At 37.6% G+C, this 25,364-nt stretch overlaps 1 protein-coding gene across 4 annotated transcripts in view; it reads left to right on the top strand.

Moving 5' to 3' along the window:
- The window catches only part of HIPK1 (homeodomain interacting protein kinase 1), a 49,603-nt gene extending 24,725 nt beyond the window's left edge, over positions 1–24,878 (top strand). The window contains exons 4-16 of one of the 4 annotated variants that reach the window (XM_042462126.1): positions 1,770–1,889; positions 3,265–3,351; positions 4,288–4,472; positions 5,800–5,962; positions 6,720–6,942; positions 7,833–7,954; positions 9,242–9,376; positions 12,692–12,831; positions 14,267–14,449; positions 15,089–15,301; positions 16,295–16,527; positions 18,275–18,411; positions 19,149–24,878. In XM_042462126.1, coding sequence (XP_042318060.1) covers positions 1,770–1,889; positions 3,265–3,351; positions 4,288–4,472; positions 5,800–5,962; positions 6,720–6,942; positions 7,833–7,954; positions 9,242–9,376; positions 12,692–12,831; positions 14,267–14,449; positions 15,089–15,301; positions 16,295–16,527; positions 18,275–18,411; positions 19,149–19,619 — 2,412 coding nt within the window. In that variant the 3' untranslated portion in view covers positions 19,620–24,878. Of the gene's footprint in view, positions 1–1,769; positions 1,890–3,264; positions 3,352–4,287; positions 4,473–5,799; positions 5,963–6,719; positions 6,943–7,832; positions 7,955–9,241; positions 9,377–12,688; positions 12,832–14,266; positions 14,450–15,088; positions 15,302–16,294; positions 16,528–18,274; positions 18,412–19,148 lie in introns of all 4 variants that reach the window. The other 3 variants (XM_042462125.1, XM_042462129.1, XM_042462128.1) reach the window with 3 other exon arrangements.
- Positions 24,879–25,364: the final 486 nt, after the last annotated feature.

Raw genomic sequence — 25,364 nt, 5'->3', positions numbered from 1 at the left:
GCCACATTCACCATGTAAATCTATATGTACACTCTTATCCTTTAAATTTATCATATTTAATAGATATACCTCTGGTTTCAGAGCTAGCTTAAATTCAAAGATGTTATGCATCCATTTATTTATTTTAAGCCAGTATTCCTTTGCCTTTTTGCACTTCCACCTATGATAGAAGGGTCCAATATGCTTATTGCATTTCCAACAAATACTCATTACACCTATACTTTTTTGCTAACATTTTGTAAAAGTTTTCTTTTAAATTATATGAGCAAGTAGTATGAGCAAAAGAATACTAGTGGCACAGTGGTTAAATGCTGGTATTGCAGCCACAAGGTTGTGAGTTCGATCCCAGGCAGAGCTCTAAGGTTGACTCAACCTTGCATCCTTCTGTAGGTCACTAAAATGAGTAACCAGCTTGTTGGGGGCAATTGGCTTACTGATTGTAAACCACTTAGAGAGTTCACTGATAAGCGGCTTAGAAATGTACATGCTGTATAGTAGTTTGAGAAATTTGTATATACAGATTATGGTCACCTAACAAGTAAAATGTATAAATTATTATTACGATTTAGTACAAAAGAAAAACAGGTATAGGAGTGTATGGCGGGTTGGGCAAAAAATTGGGCTATAGTATCAAATGAGTCAATGAGAAGATACTTGGACTAGAGGATTAAAATTTACAAACTAAGGGGCGAAACAGACAGCTCCTTTGCAGCAGCTTCCCAGCGGCTTGGGGGCTTATTGTTTAGACGACGCATGCCCCCAAGCTGGCTAGAAGCTTCCATGAAGCTGCCCATCCGACCACACAGCTGACAGCTTTGTGGTGCTCTGGCAGCATGACGTTTATACACTGCATGCCACAGGACTGCTGTAAAATCTCAGCAGCAGCAGAAAAGCCAGCTTTTGCTGGCTCAGAAAGGAGCGGCTTTCTGTTTCGGCCCTAAGTTGTCTGGACATTTTAATACATTCAGTGGTGTGGGAAAAATATTTTAGCAGTTGTGATGTTTTATTCACTATAAATTTGAATTTCAAAGAGTGCTAAATCTTGCCACATGTGTCCAAAGTCTTCTAGTAGACAGTGGTGTTTATTGCAACATTGATAAGACCACTGGAAATGGTTGGTTAGTGTGTCCTTTCAAGACATCATTTCAGCTTAATCGGAAACTGGAGCTAAATAATTTAGCAGTATCACAATCCATATGTAACAGTGTTAAAGTGCACAAATGGTACCATGCTGCACTGATAAGAACAGGGAACACTTCCCCAATTGCTTTAGTTGTTTTTCAAGGGGCCTTAAATGATTATGAGAATCAGATTGCTATCGCATTTTGGATGGCTCAGATTTAATTTTTAGTGTTTAAGAAAGAAATTTGTAATAAATTGAACATGAAGTAAATATGAGATGTGTAGATATGGTGGGTGTGTTTATGTATAGTTAGCATACATTTGAACAACCACTGACAGAAAAGATATATTTCAAAACAAGGTGAATAAGTTTAACCAAGGAAATTACTTTGCTTCAGCATAGAAATCTTGTCTGTAAACCTGTTTAAACCTCCGTCGAATATATTTTCCATATATATTTTAGTTATTAAGAGCTAAATCCTATTGCTTGTCCCAAGACTAGATCCATTAAATCAGTGGGAACCTGTCACTGGAATTTCATAAATTCCAGTGATTCAGTAGATTGAATCTGTTTGACACTAGCAATAGGATTTAGGCCCAACACAATTTGCTGGGGTCGTCATGGATATCTTTTTTTTCTGTTTCAGATTCGTTACATTTCACAAACTCAAGGACTTCCAGCAGAGTATCTTCTGAGTGCAGGAACGAAAACAAGCAGGTTTTTTAACAGAGATCCAAACTTGGGATACCCACTGTGGAGGCTAAAGGTTTTTATTTTTCTTTAGAATATATTCTTTGAAGCAAGTAATTCCAGTTTATATAAGGAGTAGCTGCTTGTTGTTAATGTGTCTTAAATGATAATCAGATAGTGTTAATTCTTCCATGTCTTTAGTTTCTTTATTAGAAACTAATAAAGACACTTGCCAAACAGTAGTAAGTGTTGCATGTAGTATAGACTAGCACCATATGAAGAGTCTGATCAGCATCTGAGAGTCAACAATGTATGATTTTTCTGATCCTTAAGATTTTGAGAAAAAATATAAACTTAGGCCCGGTACATACCTGTTGGTAAATCCGGGCTGGTGGTGGCCTAACTTCCTCCGGAGGGAAGTCGCAGCTGCCAAACCGTGCGGCTTTACTTTGGAGGAAAAGGAACCTGGAAAAATCAGGTTCTTTTTCTGCTGCCATAGTTATGTCATGAGTGCGCCAATGGCTTGGCTACCAGACCTGAAAGATAGCAAGACCAAAGACTCAACAAATGCAAATGAGAAATCTCCCAGCAAACAATGAGCACTATCAAGCAGACATCAATCCTCTTTTGCAGACCCTCCACCCTGAGGCCTGCCATTAGCAACAAAAACAATATACAGTCGGTCCTTCTTATACACAGATTTTTTTATACACGGATTCAAGCATACACGATTTGAAAATGTTCCAAAAAAGTATAAATTTACCTTGATGTTCCATTTTTTATTAGGGACACCATTTTGCTATGTGATTATATTTAATGGGACTTGAGCATACATGGATTTTGTTACACACAGGGGGATCTTGGAACCAAACCCCAGCGTATAACAAGGGTCCACTGTACATGCACATTCACTCCTGACTTTCCAGGTCACACATTATATATACCCAAGTCCTTCCCAGGCAAACATTCTCTGAAGATGCCAGCCACAGATGCTGGCGAAACGTCAGGAAGAAACTTTTCTGGAACATGGCCACATAGCTTGAAAAAACCACAAAAAACTATGGATGCCGGCCATGAAAGCCTTCGACTTTACAATGCATTTCTTGTTTTCTTCTGTGTTTGCAATTTGCTTGTAAAATAATCACACTGATTCAAAACATCCTTTCAGATACTGAACACTTTATGAAACTCTCATTATGGTTGCTTTGTGAAATACCTGATACGTTTCCCATGTTTATTTATATTTTACTGTGAAAACACAGAAGAGAACATTAATTTGGTACTGATGCGTTTTCACAAGCTTAGGTAGCAAGGTTATGATGGCCTCCATTTCTCTTTCATGGAGCATTCAGTTTTTGAGTTGCTAATTGCCTGTTGACCCAGCTTTATGTTTATTGTGCAAAATACTAAAACTTTGTTTCAGTACTTCTAATCCATATTTTATTTAATAGACTCCAGAGGAACATGAGTTGGAGACGGGAATAAAATCAAAGGAAGCACGGAAGTACATTTTCAATTGTTTGGATGACATGGCGCAGGTGAGATGCCAGTAAATAATGATGCTGCCTTTCAAACTATAAATGTAATAATTCAACATTCCATAGCAGAAATATTTGATGATCTGCTTTGTATAGGAGTTAAGGGTGTCATCTCACTGTTCCCTTGGAAAATAAAAGGTACAGTCATTATTCATATCTTTATGAGGTATGGGTGTAAGAAGAGCTTAGAAAGTTATTAGGAGCGGGTAGCTAACTTCAAGATAGGATAAGGAGTGGAATGTTAGAAACTATTATAAATGAAACCTCTGATTGTGAAATGAGTGACCCTCACAAATCTGATATATTAGATTGCTCTCCAATTTGATTGCAGATGTTGAATGGATATTATTATGTTTTGTTTATGTTTAATGTTTGTTTTTGTCTCTTTTTTAACATTTAATAAACTTTATAAAAAACTTTTTAAAAAATATCTTTTCTAGCTTATGGCGACTCTAAAGCAAACCTTTCATGGGTTTTTTATGGCAAAATTTGTTCAAAGATTGAGACAGTGTAACTTGCCCAAGGTCACCCAGTGAGCCAAGCAGGGATTTGAACCTTGATCTCCTGGAGTCCTAGTCCAGCACTGAAAGCACTATACCATTATTATCTAAATAAGCACATAAATAAATTAAAATTAAAAAATTATTGTGCATTTACCTGAAAGCAAGCCATTGAGAAAATTATAGGTCTTATATCTGAGAAAGTATGTTTAGGATGACATCAGGCTTCTTCCCTTGAACATATCCTGTAAATAATATGGTAATTTATTTTAGTATCTGTATAAAAAAACAGAAGAGTGTGGCTAGGACCCTGAATCTAAAGATGAATTAAAATTGCATTTTTATAGAAGCAGCCTCATGGCTTTGTGTCCAGTAATTTTCTATTATATAATGATTGGTTTTGCGACAGTAATGGTTTTAACCTCTTCCCCCAAAGGTGAATATGTCTACAGACTTAGAGGGAACAGACATGTTGGCAGAGAAGGCTGACCGAAGAGAATATATTGATTTGTTGAAGAAAATGTTGACAATTGATGCAGATAAAAGAATTACTCCGCTGAAGACTTTGAACCATCCCTTTGTGACAATGAACCATCTACTGGATTTCCCACACAGCAACCAGTGAGTTTATGGCACAGATACATGAAAGGATGACTGTTTATTACTGTATATACTCTGTATATAAGTCTAGAAATTTTAGTCAAAAAATCATCCCACAGAACATGGGTCAACTTATCCATGGGTCAGTGTTGTTGTTGTTGTTGTTGTTATTATTATTATTATTATTTATAATGCTGTAGATTTGCACAGCACTGTACATAAAACAATAAATATATAAGAGTGTAATTACTGTACTTTAAATTCTACCAAAATAGGAAGCACCCCTGTCTCTGAATAGAGTGGTAAAAGGCGAGAGCTTAGTTAATCTTAGTCTGAAGGGAGCACCGACGACCACTGCTCTCTGCCATGGATCCGTGTCTGGCCTTTTTGAATGCCTGACTAGAAAAGTGACAATGTGCTTTGGCATCATTTTCCTTTCCTTCATTCGTTATGTCCTTTGTTATAAGCACCTAATTTTTATCCTTGACTTATACATGGGTTATATCAGAATCCATAATTTTGGCCCCAAAACTTGCCTTCTACTTACACATGAGGTCAACTTTTAGTGAGCATATACTGTAATTCATATTTGTAAATATTCATTCTGAGAATTTAGGAGAGGAATCGGCAACACGTTCCTTGGAGGCTACATACAGCCCTTCAGTGGCCATTTTTGTAATCCTTTCCCATCTCACACCCAGTGTTAAAAGTTCTTTAGACAAGCATTTTTGTTTAATGACTTCTGCTTTGGCACCAAAATGAGTGGCATGTGTTGTGTGTATATGTGTGTAAAATTGGCTTGCAGACCTGCCAACATTGTCCACCCCTACTTTAGAGCAAGTAAGAAATAAAGCATCATATAAACTCCTGCTTGAACATTCAAGGGCAAAAAAATCCAAACTAGTTTAGAAAGATCAGAGGAAGTACCAACACTGATTTTAGTGTTGTACTTCTTGCCATCTGAGCCTTTCACTCTTATTTTTGGTTTCTTATAGACAAAGAATTTTTGTATACCAAACATAATGGGATGACAAAGAGAGAAGAAAGAATGGGAGGTGGTAGTGGATGCTTGGCAGCTACTCAAAAAGTGTTCAGTTTCCTAGGAGTATGTGGATGAGTAAATACATGTAAGAGTAGCTGGTATTGAGCACTCTTGAGCATTGAGATTTGTAATGGAGAGAGAACGGAATTCATGGTTAAACAATGTGTAAAATAGACATGGAAGCATAATGTGTACAGACTACACATGTTTTTAGCTACTGATTTGTAGTCACCTAAATTTATCTTTCTAACAAGTCACCAAACGGAATGATGTCTTTGGCTATAGTTTTTATTTATTCTGTTTCAGTGTGAAATCCTGCTTCCAGAACATGGAGATTTGCAAGCGAAGAGTCAATATGTATGACACAGTTAATCAAATAAAGAGCCCATTCACAACACATGTTGCACCAAACACAAGCACAAACCTCACCATGAGTTTCAACAACCAGCTCAATACTGTGCACCATCAGGTAACCATTTCCATTTTCTTCATTTGGAAGGACAAAGTCCCAAAGAATATTCCTTTCGTATTCTGTGAAACAGTTTCCTCAGAAATCTAGACTTAGTTTACAGTAGATGCAGTTATTTTAATTTAAAAATGGTACAATATTTAATAGGCAGCTATCAAAGAAATATGAATGTGTATGAAATTCAGACTCCCTTCAAGAAATTGAAGTAACATTAAAGCCCTCATTGCCTTGAGAGAGCAGTGCTCTCTAGGTGATTTGCCCTTTCCTTCATGTGTAATCCAACTGTTTAGTTCTAAAAGATAGACAGGGTGGTCTGTAAAATATGCTTATACTCAAAATCAGGTTAAATTGTTAGCAAGCTGGAAGTTTTATATGTTCATTTATATCTCAGTTTTCCTTCAGATACTGCTGTGTACATGATTATTCTCTTCCCTGATTTACCCTCACAAAAGCATTGTTAGGTAGGTCAAGCTTAGAGAGGCTTACTGGTCCAATTTTACCCAGTGTAGTTCATGTCCCATCAGGAATTTGAACAAGGTTCTAAACACAACACCACACTTGGGGAAATATTTGTTACTCTAAATGTTTTGGTCTAAAACTTCTCCAGTCTCTTCTCAGTGGTCATGTTGGGTGAATCCTTGAGAATTGTAGGGCAAAGCATTGAAAGTACCAAAAGTTTCCCACTTCTGGTTTATTAGATTTGTTGCTTGTAAAAGATTTGAAAGAGTTCTAATGTTATATGTTTTGGTTTTTTTAGGCTAGTGTTTTGGCTTCCAATTCTACAGCTGCTGCTACTCTGTCTCTGGCAAATTCAGATGTTCCACTGTTGAATTACCAGTCTGCTTTGTACCCATCATCTGCAGCACCAGTTGCTGGGGTGGCACAGCAAAGTGTTTCTTTGCAGCCTGGAACCACACAGATCTGCACCCAGACAGATCCATTTCAGCAAACATTCATTGTGTGTCCTCCTGCCTTTCAAAGTAAGTATATATGTATATCAGTAACTTCTTATAAACAAAATAATTAAGAGATTTTGACATCTGTACAGCTAATCTGACACTTTAAAAGAATAACAGATAATCAGCATGGTGGCCTATGTGAACATCTTGAAGCTATAGATTTTGAAATAACTGGAAAAGGTAAAATTGGGATAAAACGCACATGTGAATGTGCAGACATAAATAATATTTTGTCATTGAGGCCTACTGCTTTTATTTAAGTAAGCAACTGAAGCATCTTTGGTTCCCTGTCACTACCTTTTTGTAATATTCATTTACTTGAATTAAGTCTATCATGGTAGCCAGCAAGTAGGGAAAAAAAGATGAAAGGACTAGTTGGCTTGATTAATAGATTAATCTGTTCAAATTTAACTATAATCATTTAATAATATGGAACAGTAGTACTTTGCTTTCAATCCTCAAGTCTGTTGCAGCATTATTCTCCCTTCCCATAGTTCACCCCAAAGAGTCAACTCTTCACTAAATGATGTACTCATACTGTATATACTCATGTATAAGTCTAGACATTTTAGATAATTTTTAAAAAATATTTTCTACCTTGTGATATGCACTGCGGGTGTAGATAGATAGAACGTTATTGGGAAATCATGGCAACACATACTTGGAAATAGCCAATTTTTTTTCACATTCTGTGTTCCAGCTGTTTAAAAAAAATAATGCTGCTGTTACTCTGTTGGTATTATATTACATAGTAAAACTTCTCTGTAATGTTTATGGAAGTCAGCTCAATGTGTTGACTCCTTAATGTAGATAGTTTTTACTTCACTTGTTAGTACAAGTAATTGGGCTCTGGAAAATCTTGGGATAGTTAGAAAAGCAGATTAACCATGCTGTTACTTTTATTCCTTCAGCTGGTCTTCAAGCAACGACAAAGCATTCTGGGTTTCCTGTAAGGATGGACAATGCTGTTCCAATTGTGCCACAGGCACCAGCAGCCCAGCCATTGCAGATACAGTCAGGAGTTCTTACACAGGTAAAAGTGGGGGCAGTAAAGTAGATTGTCGTAAATATCTGCATAATATTATTGGTATGTTCTGATTGAAATTGGGGAACTAGAAATTCCTGATTATTTACAAGTCACAGGCAGAGTCCTGGCTATGACTACTGGAGAAAAAAAAAGACAATAAAACATGCACACTAGTCTGTTGCATTACCTAAACTTAATCTTCTTGCTATTTTAAAATGTTGGCCATTCTAAATGAAAAAAAAATCAAAATTTTAGGTAGTTTTAATTTAGAGGTACAGATCTGTCGGTGGTGCTTACACTAGAATATTTTTACAAACGTTAATCTGTAAAATAACAAATTATTAATTAATATCCAATAGCTATTTTCATTCTCCTATCACATTAATAACAGTACTTGTTGCACCTTTATTGTTCCTTTTTGTGAGATTGAATTCAGAAAATGAAAAATTATATAAAATATTTAGGATTCAGTCTTTATTATTTTCAGAGTCAAAATCTATTTTGTATTCTGCTACATTATCACAGGAATTTCTCCTTCCAGAAGTACTTTCTTTTGCTAAATATTTATTTTTATAATATGGATGTTTGTTCCACAACAGGAGATCATGAAAACTTTATAGTAACAAAATACTTGTTAACATAATTTCATGGTCTTAATCGTGGGACTCGGGTTGTGACATTGCCATTTCATATCAGGCATGGTTAAATTAGAAGTACTTAGTAATTCATTCCTTATAGGGTTTTTTTTATTTTGGAAGGTATTTGGAAGCACTCAAATGAAACACAGACTTCATACCATTCTACATTAATTCTACAAATAGATTATTTGCATCTTCGAATCTAAAATCATAGAAATGTTTGAATTACACCAATCACTGAATTTCTCAGTATCGATTTATTTACTTTTTACTGGAAAGCCAGTGGGAAGACAGTTATTGCTGTTTTCATGTCAAACTACTAAAATGCTGATTTTAACAATTGGACACTTCCAATAAGCCATTTTAGGGACTATTTGTTTTCCAAGCCTTCCATGCACTAGTTTAGAAAACACTCATGATTTGGCTTGAGTGTACTAGACACAGGAATTTTGTTCATTGATATACAGGAGTGCATAAAATCCCTGCATACAAGAGATTTTGAATTAAGCTGGTACAAGAACATATTGACTTTTCAGTGCATACCTATGAATTCTGCAAGCCACTCAAAACACCACTAATATCCTTGGGGAGAAAGCCTTTCTGGCCCTGTTACCTCAGTACATTTGTTTCACTCACTGCCTAATCTACATTTCAGGGAAGCTGTACACCACTAATGGTAGCAACTCTTCATCCTCAAGTAGCCACCATCACGCCGCAGTATGCGGTGCCCTTTACTCTGAACTGCGCAGCCGGCCGGCCAGCGCTAGTAGAACAGACGGCTGCAGTACTGGTAATTGCCTCCCTTGATTGTGTTCACTAACGGAGTTTTTGTTTTAACTTAGACTTGCAGAGGGCATGGAAGCATGTGCCATCTTGTGGCTGTGTTCTTGCTACATCTTAATGTCTCGTTGTTTTTCCTCCCCAACATTGCTGAAGCACTGTCTGACTCTGATGTTTAGTGTTGCTCTGTAAAGAATCCAGATCCATTGACTGTTGTTCTTTACTAGCCTAGTATGCTGATCCAGCTCTTCTCCTAGTTTGAGAAGAGTGGCAGTTGTATTTCTTCTTTTCTTTACTCTCATATCTTTTAAATGTTTTATTGATTGAAAACAAAGGGGATGGCCCTTAGGTTGACTCTACCACAGGTATCTGAGTAGCTATGATTTGACAAGTTTAGTTTTTATTTTAAATGGCTTCTTTGCATGTTGAAATGTTTCAGGCATTTAAAGCCTCTAATATCAGCAAATGCTTTATTAATTTATGGCTTTAATAATCCAGATTTCTTAATTTACAATGAACAACGATGACTCCAATTCTCCCTGGCCTTTCATTACTTCTGACCAATCATTGGCAGTGTGCATCATCCTCAGAGAGATGTTGCTTCCCACCAATGCTTTTAGTTCCTTTTGCATTTCTTGGTTGAGATTAAAGGTGAGCTCTTAACCTTCTAAACAGTTTCTTGGGGTAGCATGTTGTAAAAAACTCACAAGGAAGCAGCAGTGTGTATTGTCAAAATTTCCTTTTTCTTACTAGATTAGTGTGGCACCTTTATTGGAATTCACACTGCAAGTGCCATGAAACAGTCAATTGGAAACCCCAGAATCAGATCAGTGAATGGAAACATTGCAGTGCACTTGAAACTGTGGTGTCCTCACATGTCTTGCAAAGCACACTTCCATTTGTTACATACTGTATATCATTGTCTTATGTGGCTTTAAAGTGATAATCCATGAGTATCTTTCTCTTCCAATGGAGAGAAATGAAGCATTTTTTGGTCAAGTCGAAATAAAAGTCTCACCAAGATGTGTAACTCTAAGTGGCATTTCTATGTGTGCTCCAGAGAGTGCAACATGGCAGACGAGAGAGGTTCTTAAAAATTACACTAGTTATGAAAAGACCACTGAAGTCGTCTTTGGTCTCTGGTTTGCCTCCCTTTGTTCAACTCAGGTTGAATTTCATTTGCCAAAACATGGGAAGTATATAAAACTGAACTTAAATGTTCTACAATGTCAATATCTTTGAAGATATTGATATTAGACTGAATTGAGGAGTTCTGTACTCTGTACTTAATCAAAATGCATTGGCAAGGAAAGCTGAATTCTGAGACCTGTATAAATTATGGAGATTAAGCATATAGGTGGTATTTGCATAATCTTCTTTGCTCTTGAGAAGAGAAGATGAGTTCTGCAAGGCACTGACCATTTGAACTTCTTTTCTGCTTCCCCTCCCTTCTGAGATTTCCCAGGAATTGTGTGCTTTCAAACATCTTTGCACCCTTAGGGATTAGAAATTTGCTTTAAAACAACACCAGCTAAAGCTGAAATTCTTGGAATGCTGAATTTAGCACCCTCTACTAATTTTTTTGCTCATTTGGTGCAGTGACAGAATACTCCTCCCCTGACTAAATCCATGAGCCTGCTTGGATCTTTTTCTCTCTGTGAATTTGGCTCTAATAGCCTTTTGCCTGAAGTGCTCACCTTTAGTGCTTTCAACACTTTTCCCTTTTGCTGCTTCCATCTACGTTTGCATTAGCCATGCTAAGCTTTGCATATTTTTGTCCTTCCTCTGTCAAAACAGTTCGTCGCTTGGAAGGCCCGATTCTGCCTCCTGGTGGGACATTAGCTCTCACACTGTATTAAACTCTCTGCTTTGTCTTGTGCAGGTGTTGGCTTTTGGAAAGAGGCATGGTGTGACTTTTAACATAATTCTCTTTTTTAATTATTCCGCTTGTGTTGGCAGAGGGGTTAGCAGTTCTCTGCTTGAAGGCTTCTTGTTTGGAACCAGTGTTTGTAATATGTGAGTGTGTTACTTGCAGAGATATATCATTAGAAATGGCATATGTTTATATTTTACAGTTCAAACTGCAGAGAATAAGACCATATATATGTTGTAGCCTTGAAATATTTTACAGCAGAACCTGTGTTTTGTGAAGAAATTCCTAGGTAGGGAAACTGTTGTTCTTGGCAGAGCTTATAAAAGGCAGCAAACTGTCTTCTACTTAGGTGCAGTCTTTGTTTTGTCAGTTAAAGGAGAAGGACTACTAGAAATAGAATTATTCATCCTATTCTTTCCACCTTGTTTTAAAAGCAACAATACAGTCTCCCCTGGTATTGGGTACAAAAAAGAGATACTTTATATAGAATAGGAATTGGGATGGATGAGCCCCACCATCAGCAGCCATTTTATCCTGCTATCATCTGTTGTAGAGCTGATGATGCCACCTGCACCACTGTAGTAGTATTATGCCATCCAAATTGCAGCTTAAGAACCAAATCCTCTGTGTAGTCCAGTGTGCCTAAGCTTACTATGAGACTTGTCTAACTTTGCATATAGGTCTGTAAATTTGAAGAAATCTACTGAAACTCATAGCCTCTACTTCTTTACAATACTGCACCAGTATGTGTATACAAGTAAGAGTACAAAAATTCTCTGTGTGACCTACATGCATTCAACCTACTGCTTTATGCAATGATTTGTAGTTGGTTATATTAAACTGTTTGGTGAGCATGAAGAAGAGGATTTGTGCCTGAATCTATTTGCTAACCCAACTAGTACAGATCCAAGAAAATCAATAGTGTTTATGAACTGATATTGTTTTAGTAAGTTGCCGTAATTGGAACTAAGACTTGAATTCAGGTCTTGGACCCAACTGTAAGGGCAAATTTCAAGGAAAAAATGTATATGAACACCAGTTGTACTTGAAGTACCCATCAAACATGTACTTCCCCTCTACATGTCCTGAAGTCCCCAGAGATGGCTGACGCCACAAGTTAAGAACCACTTTCCTCCCCAAAATGTCACTTCTCATGCTGAGCTTTTGAAGAGATGTGTTTGCATATGGTTTCTGCAGTATGATATGAGGGTCTAACTCCTCCCTAGGAGACCCTTGTAATATAAACAGTTTGAACAGAGTGCTTTTTCTCTGCATTACTTGTTAATTCCCCATTTTAAAATTATGTGCTGCATTGCAATCTCATGTTTTTATCTCTGCAAGTTAACATTCTACTGATTTAATTTTACTTTGAACACATTATTTTTCTTCCTCACATTTTAAGAATATAATCTTAATAAATCTTTCATTTTTCTATTTGCTGTTTTGCAGCAGGCTTGGCCTGGAGGGACCCAGCAGATCTTGTTGCCTTCTACCTGGCAACAAATTCCAGGTGTTGCCCTGCACAATTCTGTCCAGCCTACAGCAGTAATCCCAGAGACAATTGGAAGCAACCAACAATTGACTGACTGGAGGTGAATATTGTTTAAATCATAAAATCCATTTAGTATGTAGAACAGTACAATTGGGTTTGAGATTTTACAGTGCCGGCAGACTGGAGGATGAATAGCAAAATCACATAAATCACATTTCTGTGTCTAGATACATTATGTACAAAGATTTGAGAATCTGTAAAATTGAAAATCAGTTGTTTTCTTCCACAGACATTAGTGTGCTGCAGTGAAAAGGTAGTTAATTGAGGGATGATTTAATATAACTTTACATACAATGACCCGAGTAATACAACACATGACATGATGAGGGGCTGATGTCAAAGGTGTAGTGTGATCAGTACATCTCAAGCTATCTTTTGTGAGAGGGAAAACTAGACACACACACCCCAAAACCAGTATGCTCGGAACCAATACCATACTTGTGCCCACTGGCTACAGTTTTTTTTTTCTCCTGGAAACTCTCTGTGGACTGGCACCCAACAGCTCCTTGACTGGTTTCTGTCCATGCATCTGGATACTTCCATGGGTAACATAGGTCTAGATTCCTCTAATTAGAATGACTTTCCAGAGTTTTGATAAACTATGAAAACCCGTTTCCGTAGTTTGTTCAAACTCTGGAAAGTCTTACTAATTAGGGCTGTCTAGACCAGGGGTAGGCAACCTGTGGCCCACGGGCCGGATGTGGCCCGGCGAGGCCTTGGGACCGGCCCCAGCCCGGTCCTGCCGTTGGGGCCTTTGGCGTCTCACGCGAGGGGCATGGTGGGGCAATTGTCTATAGAAGCTTCAGAAACATGCATTTATCTTAACATTTTTAAAAAAATCAGCAATTTTTTTCACGTGCCCTCCATTTGAAAATTTTGCACTACATTTGTCCCGGATTATTTAATTAATTTTTTTAAAAAATTAAATTATTTATTTTTTGGCTTCAGCCCCCCAGTTGTCTGAGGGACAGCAATCTGGCCCCCGGCTCAAAAGGGTTGCCTACACCTGGTCTAGACTATGGTATCTCAATAAATACTTTATGTCAACTTCATGTCCTATTATTTGTGTTGTATCTTTCAAGTATGTAAATTTCCTGCTTCAAGATGTACTAAAAGCCCCTTTACACTACACAGTTAAGGTACTGTGATTTCTACATTAACTGCCATGGGTGAATCCTGTGAAAACCTGGGGTGTATGTAGCTTGAGGTGCTAGGGAGCTGAGAATTCTAAAATATCTTCCTCCTAAACTGCAAATCACAAGATCCCACAGTTGCCATCACACTTAAAGTGGAACTATACTACTGCAATTGTGTAGTGTCAAACGACCCTATTTCCCTATACTGGTAGCTTTCCAAGAACATTCTCTTGCTATATGTCAAGACATCCAAGTGTATATATAATGAATGTATTTAGAAATGGTGGTAGAGCAACTCCAGTAACTGACATTTCCACACTGTCTTCCTGTTTCCTTTAGAAATGCCCATTCGCATGGGAATCAGTATAGCACCATCATGCAGCAGCCATCTTTGCTAACAAACCATGTGACTCTGGCTACAACCCAGCCGTTGAACGTTGGAGTGGCTCATGTCGTGAGACAGCAGCAAAATAATGCTGTACCAGCAAAGAAGAACAAACAACCATCCCATAGTGGCACAAAGTATGAACTCTTTCTTGGTGACACTGAGATAGTCTTTACAAATAGCAGTGTACAGATGGTGTATTTCAAACATACATGCATGCGTGATTCTCTGTTGCCTAATATTTCAATAAATGTTCAAGCAGTCCTGAATGAGATTGGTTTTGGTTATCTGAAAACTATGATGCGCAGTAGCCTTGATTTGGTTGGTGTCTTTGGTGTTTCTGTAACAGTAGGTAATATAAATAACCTAATTAAATATTGAGCATGCAAAATGCACTACGGAATTTGGAACATTATTGCTGTTTTTAATTGATATCTTTTTTGTAATGATTAGTAAATTAACTTTTGAAACTGAATACAGTTGGCCCTCTTTATGCACTATTCAACCATCTATGACTTGAAATATTAAAAAAAAAAAACAATTCCAAAAAAGAAACCTTGATTTTGCCACTTTATACAGGAGACATAATTTTTCTATGCCATTATATTTAATGGGACTTGAACACCCACAGATTTTTGTACCCATGGAGTGTCCTGGAACCAAACTTCATGGGCCTGCTATACTCAAGTGAATTCATATCCCCTCAGAATGTAAGCTCTGCTATATTGTTGGAAAATAGATTTGTTTATGATAATTGTTATTTTATTTTCCCATAGGCCTACATCTACATTAGAGGCCATCCCATCTCAAGTCTACTCTATCATTGGGAGCAGTCCATTGCGTACATCTTCCTCCTCCAATGCTGTCATTCCAGGGCAGGAGCAGCATCAGCCCATTGTTATTCCAGACACTCCCAGCCCTCCAGTCAGTGTAATCACTATCCGCAGTGACACTGATGAAGAGGAGGATAACAGATACAAGCCTGGAAGGTAAAGGCTTAAGGTTGTTCTCAAGGGAGGTTTACTAAATCAATTCCTTGAGGAATTCTAGTGAAGAAGGAAAAACTGGGAATCAGAAAGCTTTCAGAATCCATAGATTAATGATAGAGCACTTGCTTTTAAACAAAAGATCCCAGATGCAGTGTTTTGGATTTTCACGTAGGAGGAGAAAGAGCCTAGTATGAAACCTTAGAGAGCTGCTGTCATTCACTGTTGATGGTACTGAATTAGTTGTGCCAGGCAGTTCTACGGCATTTATGAGTCTGAAGGAGTATATCCTGAACACCTTGCAGTGCAATAATCTAGACAGAAATTTTAGAATTGATACTAGACATACTGGATCTGGGTCAGTCCCACAGCTGGTCTTTGCCATACATGGAAACTAAATCATGCCTTATAGGTTTATTATGAACATTGTAAGAGTAAAAAAAAAAACCCATCAGTAAATAGGTATAAAAACAGTTTAATAAAAAAATACTAATCTTAATTTCAACGTGACAACTTTATTGATGGGGAATACTGTACCTTTACTTTTAGAGCACTTAGGTTAGACTAAGGAACAAAATACACCCCAGAAATAATCCATTTTGAGACCACTTTAATTACCATGGCTCAGTGCTATGGAATCCTGAGATTTGTTTGTTTGTTGTGGCACCAGAGCTCTCTGACAAAGAAGGCTAAATGTTTCACAAAACTACAGTTCTCAGAATTCCCTAGCATTGAGCCAGGGCAGTTAAAGTGGTCTAAAATTGGATTATTTCTGCAGTGTGTTTGGCCCTAAGTGAATGAAATTGAACAATCCTTATGTGTTTCCTCCTTGAGCTCTTGGAAGAAGTAATAAGGCATACATTGAAGCTTTCATAATGGAGTGGAGCTTGAGTTCAGTATAAACCTCAGTAAACAAGCACCATCCTTTTTCTCTGACTCATTTATTCTTTTGAATACTGTGCATTTGATTCAATTTAATAATGTTTTTCTCTTCAGCTTGGGCATGAAGCAGAGATCAAATGTCATCAGCTACGTTACAGTTAATGACTCCCCAGATTCAGATTCGTCACTGAATAGCCCCTATGCATCGGATGCGCTCTCAACACTCAGGAGCTCTGGGGGTGCACTGGAGCCAAGCAGAGGAGCAGCTGAAAGTTCCAGCTCCCGTACCATTATTGTGCCTCTGAAAACACAGCTCAGTGACTGTATTGTAGCCTCCCAGCCCTCAGGTAATATTGATTGCCTACAAAAACTTGAGTTATCATCAAATTGTATTTTTGTCTGTCTTCTTTTTCTCCTTAGAAGTGCATCCGTATCACCTGTAAACTTCTTTTTCTGCAACTTTTTTATCCATCATTTGGTTGAAGTAGGAAAACATGGTCATGGTTTGATACTCCCTGTTGGCTCGGAAAACTATAAACTAGGTGATAAAAATCCTTTGCACTGTAAGATTATTTTTCTCAGATGAAGTTTTATTCTAGCAAAAGTTCATTTCTCCCAGTTTCTGCAGTTTTGTTGTTGTTGTTGTTGTTGCAGTTTGAGCCTCTTTTGGCTCAATATTTTCACTAGCTGCATCTGTTTCTGACTGTAGTTGTCATAAGGAAGAGTCTCCCCAGTCAACAGATTACAGAGGGAATAGAGAGACGTTGTAATATTACAGAACCCAAACAGTTATGATTATGTACTGATGTCCTACTATCAAAGAAGCAACAACTGTGTGTAAGGGCAGTGTAAATGAATAAGCAAAAATTTTCACAGTGTTAAAAAATCAGCCCCAAATGTTTGTAGAAAAGCCTGTTCAAAAAGCAAAACTGCCAAAGATTAGGTTATTTTAAGGACTGCTTCCAAACCTATCTGAGCCTTAACAGCACTGGATGTATTACTCTTTAGTTTGTATTTAGTGGATAAATGATTTCGTGATCAGCAGAGAAAGGCTTTCTTAGTGGTGGTACTGAAGTTGTGGGATGCTCCTGCCAGATATGTCCAACAGATTTTCCATTTGCCTACCTGTAAACAGGTGCAAATGGAAACAGGTGTTTGCCTTTCAGAAAGCATCTTCTGTTTAATTTCTGCCATTTTAATTAAACAAGATTTTTAGAGCATGATGGGTTTTATCCTACCATGGCTTATGCTGCCATGTTTATTCTTACTATATATTTATATATGTGTATATGTATCTATATGTGTGAGCCAGTGTGGTGTAGTGGTTTGAGCATTGGACAAAGGCTCTAGAGACCAGCATTTGAATCCTGGCTTGACCGTGTAAAACCACTGGCTGACATTGGGCAAGTCACACTCTCTCTGTCTCAGGGAATGGCAGTGGCAAACCCCTGCTGAAGAAATTTGTCAGGGTAGATTCGCCTTAGGGTCGTCATAAGTTGGAAACAACTTGAGGGCACACAACAACATCATCTATATATGCATATACAGTCCTCCCTCCATTCCCATGGTTTTGGAACTTGCATCCCTCACTTATGCGTGAGGGATGAATGGAGGGGAAAATAATGGAGTATGTGGCCCTGTGGCCACATGCCTATATTCAAGCCAATGGGGCTTGAATACATGCAAAACTCCAGTTTTGTGAGGGGGTCCAGAATGGATCCCCTGTGAAAAAGGAGGGGTGACTGTATATGTAAGATACTTTTTAAACTAGAATCCAGCTTTCAGTCTTAATTTATTTCAGATTGTTTGTAATATCCCTTCTAACTGTATACTTCTCTGTACTTCAGACATGTTGCAGGGTACCGTTCATACTGTCTTTCAGTAGCATCCTCCTATGGTGAATGGAACAACTGTTATGAATCTGAGGGCAGTTTCTAAAGTAATTTATGGTATGACATGAGCCTGCTGTTTCTAGAGAGCAGAGGGAATATCCAGATACTCTTGTGGATTTATCCAAACCCTTACCTTAAGATACAGTAGTAAATCTAAACCACATAGAATCCATTCGACTAAATTTTGTTATTATCATTGCAGGTGTCTTGAGTAGCCTGAACAAGACTAAGCCAGTGGCATCCGTAAGTGGACAAACATCAGGGTGCTGTATCACACCAACAGGATACCGGCAGCACCGGGTAGTGACAAACGGTGTACAGCCCCTCAACCTTAGTCAGGTAAGCAGGGCTTTTCTATCCGCTAGATTTCACTGTGATATTTAGCAGTGGAATCCAGCAGACACAAAAGTGGCTAATGACTGAAACAATAAAAAATACACAATGTTGTAGAATTCTCCAAATTAAGTAGTGAGAAAAAGGGAGTTAGCATAGGTAAGAATTTTGAGATCCTGAGATAAGTTTGAATTCTGTATTTGAATTCTGTAGCTGATTCTATTTCATATTTATGTTCTAGAGCTAAATAGGTAAGAATTTTGAGATACTGAGATAAGTTTGAATTCTGTAGCTGATTCTAATTCATATGTATGCTCTAGAGCTAAATTGAACAAGTGGACCACATAAGAGGAATGACGACACTCCCCAATAATGATAAGCTAAGAAGCATCTCCCTCCCCCGCCTTCCTTTACTCCAGATATAGGGTTTTTAGGCCACAGCTGTATTTAGCTTTTGGCCAGACTAGCTACTGGAGTTTGCAGAGTCAGGTCACGATGATTTGAAACATCATACTTTCCTCCTCTTTCTAGCAAAGTGTTTTTGGCTACAGGTTCATCCTATATTGAACAGTTCTGAGGAGTTTCCATCTCCTTTTAGAACTTAAAACTAGAGTCAGCTTGCACAGTTAGTTTATGTTGGACAAGCACCAGTAATTTTGACACAGATCACCCGCTCCCCATGGAATTCTTAGTATACTGTTACTCTGAATGGTTTCTCATTCTTTCTTTCCTTTGCTTTGCAGAACCAGCAAGCAACTGTACTGGCCTCGCAGGAGAGAAGTGGAAACCCAGCTCCACGAAGACAGCAGGCCTATGTTGCTCCCCTACCAACTACAATTGCTCAGGCTCCATACACGTTCCAGCATAGTAGCCCTGTACATCCCCATTTGGCTGCAGCAACGGCAAGCCAGCCTCACATGTATACCTATGCGCCTACTACTGCTGCTACACTGGGCTCCACCAACTCCATTGCTCATCTGTTTTCCCCTCAGGGCTCCTCCAGGCACACCACATACACAACCCATCCGAGCACTCTTGTGCACCAGGTCCCAGTCAGTGTGGGACCCAGCTTGCTAACCTCTGCCAATGTAGCACCTGCTCAGTATCAACATCAGTTTGCCACCCAGTCATACATTGGCGCTTCCAGAGGATCAGCTATTTACACTGGATACCCACTGAGCCCTACCAAGATTAATCAGTACTCTTACTTGTAGTTCTCAGAGCAGGAGTTGACAGCAATTATTCCCAACTTGATCATAGAAGTGAAGCGATCTGCAGTAAGTTTTGCAATATTCTGACAGCTCCACATCAGGAACTTGTGTGAAATCAAAGGATGATGATGGGGGACATCTCCCTCTTCTTGACAGCTTCCTTTATGTTCTCCACAGTTTGGTTATACTGTTAGCGGAGCCCAGTTGTTTGGCGAGGGGAAGCTCAGCTTATGACTGAGCAGAACCTTTTGGATCACACTCACATTAAGATTTTAAAATTAATTTTTATGGATGCTTTTAAAACATCAAAGTTCCATATCCATTTATTTAAAACTATGGTTTTCATGTTAATCAGAGAGGAAAAGGAAATCAAAGACTTTATGAAAAGGCTGACTTTTTTTTTTTTAGAAAAAATACTCTTATACTTAACTAGTACTTGTCTAAATTATTTTAGCAGCTTGCACAAATCCATATTGCCACTAAAATGCACATTTAACTCTAGGTTGCTAGGGCAGATTTATAAACTTGAGTTAGTATTTTAAAGTTAATTTTATAATTTACATTCTGAATAGGCAATAGCTGAATTCTGCAAAAGCAGTTAATTCTCCCTCTGCCCCAATATATATGTATGTATGTTTGAGTGTGTGTGTGTGTGTGTATATATATATATATATATTGCTCCCCAGTTTCTTGTTTTAATTATTTCCTTTTAAGGCTAGTGTAGCAAATTTTTTTCCTTTCCCACTTAAAACATGAATCTTTGTTTTTGCCCCCTTGTAAAGAGGAATCTCTACAATGAGATTTTTTAAAATGACTGCAGATGCTATGACTTTGCTTTTTATGTATGTAAGATAACAGTCTGTGATATGGTTTGACTGTTTTGGCCAGAAAATGGTTGTTCTCAGTTGGGAACACATAGGCCTGCATTATTCCTTTGATGACCGAAGCTACTGGGAACTTCTTCTGATAAGGCCTCATTGGAATGAACAGGAGATATGCATATCACCTGTCTCTCTCCAAAGACTTGATCTGGAATAGAGGCCTCGTAAATGATAACTTTTCCAGTTTTAACTTTTTTACACGTACAGAGCTGGATTCCTTTCCTGGAAATGCAAGGACCTCCTTCCCATCATGTCTTTTTGTTGCATGGTCCATTTAGCTGAGGAATCCAAAATTCACCAAAACAGCAACCCACAGATATATACATTTTTTAAATATTCCTGCAAGCAGATCCCTCCGGTATTTTGCTGGCAAAAAACTTTTAAAGCGCTCTTATTAAGACTTGTATACAGTATGTGCATGTAGGAATTGCAAAAACATGACACACAATTGCTGATTTTAAAGGTTTATTACTAAATTTAAAACTATTTTAGAAGTTTTGTAATGGTGGTGTTTTAATATTTTACAGAAAATGAAATATGTACATATTGATTAGAACAAAATACAGTAAGCAAAATTTCCTGCAAATCCCAAATGTTCTGTCTTTGTAATCAAAATGTGTAGTGATTATACTTGAACTCTGTACTTAGTGTTTGTCTAATTCTTAAATGTTTCTGGAGTTGAGATTACTCTATTTCTTTGTATTTAAACCAAAATGAGTTGATACATGTTGGAATGTATGTGATATAATGCAATCGTCTAGAGCTCATCACTGTAGCACTGAGAGAGAGAAAAATTGGAGCCACATGAGAAACAAGGATACCTTCTGATTTGTTTTGCACAGGTATGTGTGACTGGTGTGTTCCTTCCACCCCCAACCCATATTGTAGTGCCTTAATGATTATGTAGTGTGACTAGAGTTTACAGTGAGCTTGCCTTATGATGGACCAGCAAGCCCCTCCACTTTCCGTCAAACTGAAGCAATTCATTGAGCATATCCAACTGAGGATAGAAATAAGTGGCAAAAACATGTTGCTTTAAGTTGCAATGCCAATATGAAATGAGCTGTGGGCATGATCCAGCCAAAGCTGCGTACTTTTAAAGTCCCATTGCTCTCAGCTACAAGGTTAAGAACATGCTTAACTGGTCCCACTGAAGCCCATGGCTCAGTTCATACATCAAGCCAGTCCATGGTTTAAAGTAACTATAGTTTAAAACACAGACCATGGTTTCAGTTTTCAAATATACTCTAGCTAAACCATGGTATGTGCTACTTGTCTGCTTTTGTTTTTTATTCCCTCCAAGTAATCAGATTTATGTGTTGTTGGTCCTTCCTATATGAAGCAGCAGTCCTGGGAGGTTATAGTTTGTTAAACAGTATGGCATACTGTAATTAGCACAAACCCTGGTTTCTTTAAATCATGGTTTCTGATTTTTGGTTTACTGGTCAATTATAAACCATTGTTTGATAGTGCAAACATTATGCCATAGTTCTTAATCTTCTTTAACTGTGGTTTGGTAAGATGTCATAATTGAGTCTGTGAAACCTAAAAGTACTTCAGTCTAGGTGGAATTTGTCCTAGGTGTTTTTTGTTTTTTTTTTGGAGTAAAGCTTTTTTTTCTTAAAATGTTACCTACATTATTAGCTGTCAACACATCTTTAATAGGGTATTGTGCTGGGAATGCATTAGGAAATTTATCTGATGTTGCAGAGGTGATGAAACACGTGCAATTACTTTTCCTTAGATTATATTGTAACATTATCTCTCCCCTCCCTTGTCTGTAGCAGATATTCCTTATAAAGTATTACTAGCTTGGTGTTAAGAACTTTTATACCAAAGAGAGCCTGCTGGAAAGCACATAATATTCTGAAGTTTCATTTAACACCACTAGTAAGATGTGGCGCTTTTGGGAAGGTAGCACCAGATATTTGAGAGCTGTAGCACCACTGGCCTGCTGGTGGTGTACATTTAAATGCTTCTTTTACTGGGTTTTGTCAAGCTGTTGCTTGCAGCACTGCCATTATGCAGAGAATGATTTTGGCCAAATGGAGAATAAACTGGCTTGGAGAGTGGTATTGCTACAGCAATAAAAGATTTTAACTGCCTTGAACCCCCAGTTTGTATTCCGTCCAGTCTGGATAATAAGATTAATTTTGGTACCTTGCAGAGAATTCAGAAATGCCAAACTCATTTCTACAACATACATGTTAATATGCTATAGCCTAGCCCCAATGTGAACAGCTTGTCCAGGGCAATAATGCTGGCCCCACCAAAGTCAGGCAAGGGACTTTACTAATAATTTCAGTGAGGTCAATGGATGATAAATTAACATCCCAAATAGGACTAGTTTAACCACAAGCCTTACAGGTTCCTATATAATGAGGCATCTGTTGTCTTTGGCAATAGACAAATATGGCAGGTTAACATCAAGACTGGCTGTGAACCTTTGTTTATTGTATCCTTGCTCTGTTTTAATCTCCTCTGTATTGATGTGAGGATAACCAAGGAATTTCAGTTTACATCAGTGGTGTCAACAATGCTTTCTGTTGCTGTAACATTATCAAAATGATTTTCTGCTTAGTGCCAAGCCCTTTAAAAAAATTCTCCCAGACTGGTTTTTGTGCCAGTCCACACCATAGAAATCCTGGAAATATATTTTCCTAAGTTTACAGAATTTCCAGTGTAGACAAACCTTCCAATAAATTGTTTGGGAGAAAAATACAAAATAATGGTTTTAAAATTCTGGATTTAATATGTTTCTCTTCACATTTAGCTCTTCAGAGTCAATTTACCCCTATTGAGTCATGGCTCCCTTGGTAGCTTAGGAAGCATTTTTCTCAAATGGAAAAATTGGAGTTCATCAGTGTTATGTGATAGGAACATTTCTTTTAGAAATAGTTTCTTAAGGTCTAGATTCTAACCCCTGTGTTGATTTGCTGCAGAAGCCAGTTGACTCTGTAGCTCTGGAACCAGCCAAATACTATGAGTACTACCCTATTAAGATCCCATCATCAAAAAATGGGATGAGGTGGCAAATGTATGAGACTGCAAGTGGAGTTTATAGCATGGAATTTTCTGCCATCTCAAAAAAAAGTTAATCCCTTCTACATAAATGAAGAAAAAGAAAATGTGTAAAGGTAATACTATTCTCCAAATCTAGTTTCCTGTATACAGTAATTATTGTTTTTGTGTGGCAGAATGTTGTCATGTCAGCCCTTGGTTTCATGGAATAGTGATACTCATTTGCCATCTCATACATTTTTTGTGAGAATAAGGCTTTAGGCAACCTGTTCTCCCAGTGTATATCCCAGCTTGCCTCACTGTGGATGGAGAGATGTAATATGTTACAAAGCCTCACAGCTGTGCAGCCTATATATAAATGAACATACTTTTTGTGCACAGATTTTTTTAAAAAAGAAAAACCACCTTTCTGAAGCAATCTAGACTAATCATGCCATTCTGAGGTTGCATTTTTGCAAGCAGCTGAATGTATGTGCAAGACCCAATGAAATCTGAGACTTGCATATGTGGCGCTGTGTTCAGTTCTGCAGCTTGGGTTTGTCTGCAGTAAACTTGCCTTTTTATAATGATGAGAGAAAATGTTTCACCTAGTCACTCTAGTGATTAGCTAAACCAGTTAATGTTGTTCTTCATAACTGAATCCTCACCTCACAGCTGTTGATATTCCACTGCAAAAGCAACTTCAGAGCTTTACTGTTTGCACAGTTGACCAGTGAAGTACTTATACCTCTGACTCAATTTTTTTCAAAAAACAAAACAAATAAATTGCTTCTAAGTGACTGGGATTGGCACAGCCCTGCTTTCTTATTTTAATTTTTAACTTATGAATGGTGCCGCATGTTGACATAGTTGTTTGTTTGTTGCTAAACTTTATATAATGTGTGATTTCAGATTCAGCTTGAACTATTATCTAACTCACTACATGTAGCAGTGCATTATATGTAATGTTAGTATTTCTGCTTGAATCCTTGATATTGCAATGGAATTCTTACTTTATTAAATGTATTTGATATGCTAGTTTACTGTGTAGAATTTAACTTTTTTCTGGTTGTGCTCTTCCTTTTTACAAGCCGCTAGATAAAGGTAGTTTCTGACAATTACTGATCTATGTTTGTATTGCCAATGTACTTAGGGGGTAATGTAAAAATCATTTTAACAAAAGGAAATACAGATATTTAAAAAATTTAATACTAACTATATGGGAAAAGGGTCCATTGTGAAAACATAGTTTATCTTTGGATTCAATGTTTGTCTTTGGTTTTACAAAGTAGCTTGTATTTTAAGTATTTTCTACATAATATGGTAAAAATGTAGAACAATTGCAATGCATCAATAAAAAGGGTTAATTTTCTGTACTCTATTAATCTTCTGTTTTCTGACTCATGTTGTTAAACTGGTTCATGGTTAACTTCTACAATAATTATGTGCCATGGTAACTGAATATGCAAATGGAGAAAATAAATATACTTTGCATATTTAATGCAATTCAGTGATATTTAATGCAATTCAAAATTCAACGATACATACAAGTTAGTTGCTACAGGCCCTTGAAATGCACATTTGAGTCAACTTGGGTATAACACCATGCCCTAATTCAGTTCTGTCAGTTGTAGGCAAGTGGCAATAACTGGTGTAATAGTACTGCTGTTTGAGCAGTAGAAATCTAGAGAGCATTCTGAGTTTGCAAATTTTTACCAGATTATTACTTGCACACTTCAAACATATCTTCAGAACCATATGGGCTATATGATGAACATGCTTATCACCACTTGACACACCTGCCTGAAAGGACCGGGTATTGGCTAGGAATTGCTTGCTGAAGTTTCTACCAAGAGCAGTCAGAAAA

Source organism: Sceloporus undulatus, chromosome 4 (genome assembly GCF_019175285.1).
Source record: "Sceloporus undulatus isolate JIND9_A2432 ecotype Alabama chromosome 4, SceUnd_v1.1, whole genome shotgun sequence".
In the NCBI taxonomy this organism is placed as follows: domain Eukaryota; kingdom Metazoa; phylum Chordata; class Lepidosauria; order Squamata; family Phrynosomatidae; genus Sceloporus; species Sceloporus undulatus.
The sequence above is the reverse complement of the archived record's forward strand: the minus strand, read 5'-3'. Positions and strand labels throughout refer to the sequence as shown.